The sequence below is a fragment of the Sinocyclocheilus rhinocerous genome, unplaced genomic scaffold, assembly GCF_001515625.1.
Source record: "Sinocyclocheilus rhinocerous isolate Xijiao unplaced genomic scaffold, SAMN03320098_v1.1 scaffold1219, whole genome shotgun sequence".
Taxonomy (NCBI): domain Eukaryota; kingdom Metazoa; phylum Chordata; class Actinopteri; order Cypriniformes; family Cyprinidae; genus Sinocyclocheilus; species Sinocyclocheilus rhinocerous.
The window spans coordinates 1,087,598-1,097,846 of record NW_015634012.1 but is presented as its reverse complement, the minus strand read 5'-3'; the positions used below and the strand labels follow the sequence as shown (position 1 = coordinate 1,097,846).

Genomic DNA, 10,249 nt, shown 5'->3' with positions numbered 1-10,249 from the left:
CGTACTCTTCACTAAATTCTATTATATAATCCCGTGTCCTTTAAATAACGCATTAAAAATTGAAAGTTTTTATCCCCTGATTTATTCCCCAAAATGTTCATCAAATTAAGTTTTTCTTTATTTTCCTTGAGGACATCAATCAGTATCTTTCTTTCCTTTCCGTATCTTGGACACTTCATTATAACATGCTCTACATTTTCCTCCATATTACAATATTCACATTTTCCAGTTTCATGTCTCCCCATTCTCTTCGTAGGCAGCAACTTCCGGTTCACGCCGACTTTAAATCAACAGCTGAGTCTGTGATTGGCTACATTGGCAACCCTGCTTAAAACACGTGTTATAAATAGAAACGCTGCCTAGCTTGCGTGTTAATCATTTTAATGTAATTAGTTGTTCTTTTTTGCTTTTGTGCAACACATAAATAACAATTTATATGGTTTAGACATTTTATGTTTAGATAATTTCTATTTTGCGGGAGTCCCGCGAATGATTTTATTCTCCCGCATCCCGCACACACACACACACACGAGTCTCTTCCCGCCCGCACCCGCACTCGCCCATCAAGAGTTGTCCCGCCCCGCACCCTGTTCCGTTGGGTCCCGCGGCGGTACTACCGCGGGAGTGCAGGTCTCTAGCGGGAGCTTACAATGGAAATGACTGTGGCTGGTTTTTAGAAGGTTTAAATGCAGAATCGTGAAGCATAATTGTATAAAATCTCTTACATAATTTAAAGTTGTGTATTATTTCAGCTGCAAAGTTTTTCTTGTCAGTTTTATGATCATTTAAGGTACAGTAGTATGCTGTCATGGCAACAGCGTTGTAAAATGAAATATAATTTTACATGGAAAAAATCTGGAAAGCTTTTATGTATTTTATTTTTGCCACACTAAAACCATATTAATGCACATTTTGATTACGTATTGTGGATTTTATAATTAAAACTCTATTTTAACATTGATTTGTATTAACATTCATCACAATGTGCCCATTCATTTCCATGTGAAGCTTATATTTTGTGAAACTTATAATGTATAAATTGTGAAACATTTTTCACGATGAAAGTCTCTTTCATCATTTTTATTATTATTATTAAATTTTTTGTTAAAAGTTGTGCATTATTTGAGCTGTAAAGTTGTTCTTGTCAGTTTTATGGTCATTTTAGTCAGCTGTCATAGCAACTTGAATATCATTTTACATACAACTTTACAAGTTTATTTATTTATTTATTAATGCTACACTAAACTCATGTTAACACGCATTGTTTACATATTGTGGCTTTATCATTGTTTAAACAGTATTATTACATTATTATATTATTTATGCTGGCCCCATTCATTTCCATTGTAAGTGTTTTATTGTAACCCAGATTTTGTCTTTTTTGTAAACAAAAGAAGGGATGAGTCAAAAATGAATGTTGATTGAGTCGAACTTGTACTGAACATGGAATATTCCTTTGATTTTGACTGAAATTCCCCCTCTGGGTTTCTTTTTCCTTTATGGAGTCACTATTCGATTAGCTTTGCGTGTCCAACATGTGATGCCTGTCTACCGTGTATAGAACGGATGGATTAAGAGTGTTCTGTCCATCCTGGTCAGATGGCATTACCTATCAGTGAATCAGACCTATCATCCCCTCAAATGACAGCAAATTACTGCGACACTGTCAGGTATGAGCTCTAATCACACACGGCTCTCCGGGGGGAATGTAATCACACTCACTGCAACTCAGCAACTGGCTTAAAAACTGCCCTCTGACATCCACAGAAGACCTTTTCACAGAAAAGCACCATGGATTTGCCATATAATATAACATGGGAAAACCATCACAGTAATATCATGGTGTATGATGATGATATAGTACGACGGTGGCCCAAAAAAAGTACTTGAGCCACACTTAAAATGTATGAATATCATTTCATTAGATAGCAAAATTTTAAACCAAGTGGCAAACAAATGACTTCTGAGATTTTCTCAGGAATAAGTTACATTTTCTTACCCATGTTTTGCAATGACATTTAAAGCAACTGTTGTGTTGGTGATTTTTAGATTTTAACTAAGCCACCGTCGACAGAGGCATCTTGTTTTGTTTATATGCTTGGATGGCATGCTGCAGCAGAACACTGTTTGATTTGTTGCCATGTCTACTCATTATAAGCGTCTTTGGGCTTGTTGTTTGGACTTGGCTCATAAAGCGATCCAGTGTATAGAATTAACACGGACAGGAATTTTAAAAAGACAGGTAATTTTGGAGGAGAGTCGCAATATTTTGGTCTTGTTTCCAATATAAAGCATTTGGATTTATTCAGGATTATTGTTGTCTTGTTCGGGGTTTTTTTTTTCTCTAGCAATTATGGAACCACAATTATTGACTCAAGCCATGTACCTTGTTCCCTGTGATATCTTGCACTGCACATACAGAAGAGAGCCACATCTCTGATACGTGTTTACATCAGAATCAGAATTAGAATCAGAATGAGCTTTATTCTCCAAGTGTGTGCAAACATACAAGGAATTTGTTGTGTTTTTTTAGGAGCTCTTGGTACAAACATACATACATACATACATATATGGCATTGAGAACAAAAGAACATTTAAAGACTAAGGGAAAAAATAAAGAAATAATAATAACCAAATAAATAATAATAATGTGGTATGCATCTGGAACAGAAGATTTATGTACAGATTTCTGCATTATTTACTGTATATACTGTATAAATAAAAATATAGATATGTATTTACATAATAATTGAGACAGAGGCAATAATTAGTTGTTAAGATGTGTAAGTAACTAGTTGTTCAGTAGAACGGTATTGTAATTGTAAATTGTAAATCAGTTATTGTAAATGCAGTTGTCACTACTTACATTTTTCAGAGTTAATTCGAATGTGCTTTCTGTAAATTACTGAACTGTGTGTGTTCAGAACAGGTTTAAGCTCTAAAATTGACAATTGCATTTAGCTGCAGTGTGTACAGTAAGTGGCCAATGGACAACAATATAAATTTTCAACAACATATCTACTGTTTTATAATTCAAAACCATTTATTTTTTTCAAAAACATTTTGCTTGGAAAAAAGGTGCTTGAAAAAGGTCTGTCTTTAAAATGATTGCTAGTTGGTTTGATGTTTAGTTGTATAATGTAGGAGTGTCACTAGGCCCTACCTGAATGTTTTTTCCCCCATAGCAATCTTATTTTGCAGCTATTCTTATTGGATCTTTTTGTTCCTTCTTTTTTATGTGTGCACTGCAGCACAATGTCACAATGTGCCACGCAATTGCATTAACATGGCATTATTCTATTTTTTGATGCATTAGGACAGATAAATTGCTTTTTTGTTGAATGTTACACATGAAGTACTTTTTCCCCTAAAAGTGGGCTTAATTTACATGGAATAATTTAGCTGGGTCACAGTATATCTCTGTAGAAAATGTTGGCAGGTCTAGTCGCGCTCCTGATTCTGATCAATGGCATTCATACATTTTTAAGTGTCCCAATACTTTTTGAGGGCACAGTATTAAAGTACTGCAACATTTTTTAAATGTATCACAAGGGCAGTTGTTTGACATGTCATCCAGGGCTTCAAGAATGTAACACTGTATAGAAGAATATCAATCCAGCCTAGTCACACCACATTCATATGCACTGATCTGCCGAGACTCCATCTTGAAATCAATATCCACCACTGGCTGTTGGACTGAGAAATAATATATTAGCAATTGAAATTCATAGATCCTGTGCGTGCACTTTTTCCACTTTCCAGAGAACTCAAAGTGTTGCCCAATACTGCCTCATTGGGAATAGATGCAGTGATTGACAGCTCATGACAATGTTTAGAACAGCAGCAGAATCACCTTCTACTTCACCTCTGCTGGACAGAGAGAATCAAATATCACATACTGAGAGTGAAAGTCAAGAATTCATTAAAGAACTTGGACAATAACAAATCCAAAACAATAACAAAATTATCATTATTTTTGCTTCTCTTAGATGATCTCATGTGTATAAAGCTAAGAAATAATCTCTGAGTTTATAGATTTGTGCCACACACGTGTTGCTCTGCCTCATCGTGGCTATAATCAAAACATGCCATGTAATACGTGTTTAAAATGATCTGTTTCACATCCTATTTATACAGTATGTACTGCATGAATATTCAGTAAGCTACTGTTTCGCTCCATTGTGTTCACTCCAGATGTGCATTGCTTTGTTCAGCATATATAAAACCATCTGTTCTTTTTGTTCGTGCTCATTTTGTTCATGGCTCTCGTGTGTATTTCATTTGTATCTTGTGATTTGTTCCCTTGTTCACTGAATATCAGCCTGTGTGTTTTGATTATGGTATTGGATTACCTTCATTACTCTGATGGATTCTGATTCCAGTATTATGAACATGGACTAAAACACTGTACTTGGATCCTTCAGACTGATTACATCTTGTATTGTTTCTCGGGCATTGAAAAATGGGCCAGTGAGCGAGAGCAGCCAGAGAAAACCTGAATAATTATGAGCCCCAGAGAAATGCTTGACCTTTGATTCTTGACACACCAAATATTCAGGGTATAATTAGGAGATCAAAAATTTCAGTGCAGCAACCATGTCATCTTAATCCCAAATGGCCATAATAAATGATTCTCTCTTAATGATTAAAAAATATTAAAAACAAATTTTTTTTTCATCATCTGATTATGATGCAAATACTATTTCAAATGACACAAAATAAAGACTCCATATTCATCCTTATTTGCAAATGTCAGACATCTTTATTATTTTACATATTTGAGTGTAGAGTTCAACTATTTTTAACTGGATAAATATTTACTCCTGGAGGTAAAACACTCCAGCTGTATTAACGTAAAGGTATTTGTTTGCGTACCGGCTATAAGACAAAAGGCTTTATATCCACAGTGGAGAAGATCCATATTTACACACTCTCAGTCTACAGGTTTAATATTTTACAGTCTTAAAGGAAAATCCACCACAATTGAGAAAATAATCTAGCATTGTGATTTATTGACCTGTCGGTCTAGTGCATGTCATTTAAAACATAATTCTGTATTATGAATTATATTTTCCAACAAGAAGTTTTAGAAGAAATGTTAATGATAAATGCAAAGTTTTGATACCCTGATACATAATTAAGGTGGATGCCACATCCAATTACATCACTGGCTCCAATTTATGAAAGAAAAAAAAAATGAGCCCAATTGGCATTTCCATGACTGCAACTATTTTGGAAATGTCTTGTTAGAGCTGCTTTACAGCAGAATTCGGATTGCCCCATATTTGATGCAGTTTGCGTCACTGATTCTGTTTCTTTCCTGTTTAGTATTGTATAAAGCTCTATATAAACATAGGTGACTTGGATTAAAGAGAAAATATTAATACAACTGTTTAACTCTATTGTCTGCTATTGTCTTCCAAAAAGGAAAGACATATTGTAAAGGAGCCGTCACATTAACAAGATTTTGCAGATAAAAAAGGTCTATTACATATGTTACAAATTAATTTATTGTGCTACTATTTGATTAATGAGGCCCATGATGCACATGAGAGACTACTAACACAGTTGATTCTTATAAAGTATAATGTTAGCATGTTGCTAAGCTCACAGGTCATATGACGTGGCCGTGTTTTTCAATGATATGTGTCAGTACTGAATTAATATACTTTGTATTTATAAGCTATACTTTGCAATTGACATTTCCTATTTGAAATGGAAATTTTAGTCAGTTCGTTCTAGTATTACCTGAATGATACATGCAGAGCTGCATTCTATTTTGAACAGCATTTGGATTCGTATTGGGGGTGAGCTTATACATGTTGCAGATCACTAGGTTTTGGAACAGAGCAAATGTCTTTGTTTCCATTTTTATTTGAGAAGGCCACCATTGGATGAGAGAACTGGAATAGATGGTCCACAGGAGACTGTGTTCTGAAAAAGAAAGAAAAACAATAAATGGATGACAAATTTCAGCAAGTCACCTTCACATAATCTGAAATAACAGTGAAGCTCTAATATAATAATATGAGAGCTATAACAGCAGAGCACAGAAGTGATATATTTGCTATGTTAACAAGATATACGCAGTGGACTTTTGAAATGTTTTTTTAGTCTAATATAAATTCATGTTGCAGTTCTACTTTGATCATGTTTACACACACACACACACACACACACACACACATGGGACACTATTTTATCTTACACTTGGGACACAAATATACAATTTATTTATACTTATTCAAAGTCTCACCAAGTTCTCCAGCTATTATTTGTATATTAGTATACCTTATATTCAGACCAATGGCTCACTCACAATTAAATTTGTTTTTCTAAAGTATAAAGGTAAACAGATAAATTAATTTGAAGTTCAATTTGATTGGGATAGCACCAAAGTAAGGTTTTTTTTTTTTTTTTTACCTTGTAATTCCTATTTGATTGTGCTACTATTTGATTAATGAGGCCCATGATGCACATGAGAGACTACTAACACAGTTGATTCTTATAAAGTATAATGTTAGCATGTTGCTAAGCTCACAGGTCATATGACGTGGCCGTGTTTTTCAATGATATGTGTCAGTACTGAATTAATATACTTTGTATTTATAAGCTATACTTTGCAATTGACATTTCCTATTTGAAATGGAAATTTTAGTCAGTTCGTTCTAGGATTACCTGAATGATACATGCAGAGCTGCATTCTATTTTGAACAGCATTTGGATTCGTATTGGGGGTGAGCTTATACATGTTGCAGATCACTAGGTTTTGGAACAGAGCAAATGTCTTTGTTTCCATTTTTATTTGAGAAGGCCACCATTGGATGAGAGAACTGGAATAGATGGTCCACAGGAGACTGTGTTCTGAAAAAGAAAGAAAAACAATAAATGGATGACAAATTTCAGCAAGTCACCTTCACATAATCTGAAATAACAGTGAAGCTCTAATATAATAATATGAGAGCTATAACAGCAGAGCACAGAAGTGATATATTTGCTATGTTAACAAGATATACGCAGTGGACTTTTGAAATGTTTTTTTAGTCTAATATAAATTCATGTTGCAGTTCTACTTTGATCATGTTTACACACACACACACACACACACACACACACATGGGACACTATTTTATCTTACACTTGGGACACAAATATACAATTTATTTATACTTATTCAAAGTCTCACCAAGTTCTCCAGCTATTATTTGTATATTAGTATACCTTATATTCAGACCAATGGCTCACTCACAATTAAATTTGTTTTTCTAAAGTATAAAGGTAAACAGATAAATTAATTTGAAGTTCAATTTGATTGGGATAGCACCAAAGTAAGGTTTTTTTTTTTTTTTTACCTTGTAATTACTATTTGTACCAGTTTGTCAGATTCAGGCCAATTTGTCTCATCCAACATTATTTACTTACTTATTTATTGACTTAATTATTATTATTAGATTTTTTTTTGAGGAGCCACTGCCTGTCTTGCCTCTTCAGGCCAGTGCCTTCTGTTTACAATTCAAAAGCTTGCAGTCAGTTTTATTTATTTATTTGTTTGTTTGTTTGTTTGATGTTTTTGAAAGAAGTATTTTATTTTGACCGAGACTGCATTTATTTGATCAAAAATATAATGAAATGTGACAATTTAAAATAACTGTTTTCTATTTGAATATATTTTCAAACATAATTTATTTCTGTGATGTAAAGCTGAATTTTCAGCATCATTACTCCAGTCTTCAGTGTCGCATGATCCTTCAGAAATCATTCTAATATGCTGATTCGCTGCTCAAGAAACATTTCTTATAGTGCTGTCAAATGATTAATCGCGATTAATCGCATTCAAAATAAAAGTTTTTGTTTACATAAAATATGTGTGTGTACTGTGTATATTTATTATGTATATATAAATACACAAACATGCATGTATATATGTAAGAAAAATATGTTATGTTTACATATTAAATCTATTTATAAATAATATAAATTTTGTGAATTTACATATATGCATGTAAATACATGTAAATATTTTCAAAACATACATGCATGTGTGTGTATTTATATATACATAATAAATATACACAGTACACACACATATATTATGTAAACAAAAAACTATCATTTTGAATGCGATGAATCGTGATTAATCGTTTGACAGCACTAATTTCTTATCATCATCAATGTGGAAACTGTGATACATTTTATACTAGATTATTTGTATTATGTGATACAAGATTTTTTGATGAATGAAACAGAATTCAAAATAAATCTTTTGTAACATTTTAAATGTTTTTTACTGTCACTTTTTATCAATTTAATGTGTCCTTTTTTTTCAACAAAACAAAACAAAAAAAAATCCAAAACTTTTGAATGGTAGTGTAAACACATAAAAATGCATCATTCTGGGTACTTACAGACACACATTCGAATGCACATGCCACACATGGCAATCACATTGGCGATGCTAAGAGCTCGACCGCACTCTGGACTCATCAAACAGTTCTTGGTGCTAATGCAGCACCTGCAGCAGCAGCCCTGCCTGTTATCAGCAGAGCGGCTCTGACTAGTGTTGCTCGTGTGCTGCTGGGTAATAACTTCTTCATAAGACGGTGGTGGTTTCTTGTAATCCTCCTCCATGGCTAGTTTCCTGGATCAGGCCTGAGGGAGGATGAGACAGTTATGCAGTGACTCACGGATGCAGAGAATCAATCGATTGTAATTATGTTCCAGTATCTGACAACAGCCTTTCATTGCCATTAACTGATATGGAAATAAATCAATGCTCTATGGATCACGTAAGCTTTATCTGAAATCTGTTGACATGGAGAATGCACGTGTTGGAATGTTGTTTTGAACCTTCAATGACAATTAGCTAATAAAGAGAGACGTAGTTGTGAGATGAATGAGTCTGTACTAAGCTCAACCCTTCTCTAGCTGAGTTCAAGGGCGAAATGGCAGCAAAATCATTCAAAACAAGCACTGAGTTCCTCCTAGTCATCTATTCCTCTTTCACAGACTCACATCTTAAAGCTCCTAAAGAAGTAGAACAGAGGAGGCTTTTATTACACCAAACTTTTCACACCAAAAATTCAGTTCCAATCAAATAATTTACCCAAAGACAAGGCTGCAGGCATTGGATATGTTTCAGATTACCCAAATTACCAGAGAACTGCCATTTCAATTCAGTGTACCTTTGTCAAGTGCCTTCAGATGTGTAGAGTCTTCTTTTTTATTTAATTTTCCTCTCTTCTTCAGTCCCACTTCTGTTTTTTTTTTCATGAAATTGAGAAGAAATTAAAATCCTCAATCACTGCACTGCCACAAAAAGGAGAAAAGAGCATAGAAATGACATTCTCTGCTTCTCAGACGATCTCGTTTACCCCTTTTGTATCTCCTGTCCTCTTTTCACCTTTTAAAAGTCACTGTAAAAAGTCAATTTCAGTAAGTTCAGTCAGATGTACCCAAGTTGTCTTTCTCGTGATGTTGACAGGGCTGATCTGATGTATGCCTGGGTGGACTCCTAAATTTAAATACTGTACCTCTGTGACGGCGAGTTTCAGGGCGTGCAAATCAAGTTTTTCCTGTCTGTCCTCTGAGAGTCAGTCATTCTGGAGCATACCACGTCAAGCAAAGCCTTTTTTATTTTGCGTGATTGAACAAGTGTTTTCACTTTTGAATAGATCCTCTAGATACATTTAACAGATGACACTTGTATAGTTCACAGAATCAGTTGTATCTGGTGCTTCAATATGTACAGTAGTGTGCAGTACAGTGCATACATAATATATCATGGGCTGAATTACAGAGGTAGCAAATGATCTACAAATACACTTTAAATGCACTTTATTCATGTTTTTCAGTCTCTTGCTGTTCAGAGAATGGCCGCATGAAGTAAGAATCAGGTCTCCATCCATCCAACCCATCAGTTTTCATTACGTTCATCAGGTGATCTAAATCACCTGGCCTTCTTCCAAATGAGAACCTATAGGCCAAAAAATTTAATAAAACATAATAAAAACATTACTTTAAATCTTGGTAATTCTTTTATACAGGTGCATCTCAATAAATTAGAATGTCGTGGAAAAGTTCATTTCAGTAATTCAACTCAAATTGTGAAACTCGTGTATTAAATAAATTCAATGCACACAGACTGAAGTAGTTTAAGTCTTTGGTTCTTTTAATTGTGATGATTTTGGCTCACATTTAACAAAAACCCACCAATTCACTCTCAACAAATTAGAATACTTCATAAGACAAA

The 10,249-nt window shown here is 34.1% G+C and overlaps 1 protein-coding gene and 1 long non-coding RNA gene across 2 annotated transcripts in view; both read right to left on the bottom strand.

The window, feature by feature from the left end:
- Positions 1-6,447: 6,447 nt before the first annotated feature.
- Positions 6,448-9,497, bottom strand: LOC107744989 (uncharacterized). The gene is made up of 4 exons (XR_001640548.1): positions 9,401-9,497; positions 9,183-9,306; positions 8,406-8,649; positions 6,448-6,864 (listed from the first exon to the last, which is right to left on the bottom strand). It is a non-coding gene; the product is annotated as an uncharacterized LOC107744989 (long non-coding RNA).
- Positions 9,498-9,643: 146 nt separating this feature from the next.
- Positions 9,644-10,249, bottom strand: part of LOC107744988 (keratin-associated protein 5-4-like) — a 4,953-nt gene continuing 4,347 nt past the window's right edge. The window contains exon 2 of the mRNA XM_016558825.1: positions 9,644-9,973. Within this exon, the coding sequence (XP_016414311.1) occupies positions 9,942-9,973 (32 nt within the window). The 3' untranslated portion in view covers positions 9,644-9,941. The remainder of the gene's footprint in view (positions 9,974-10,249) is intronic.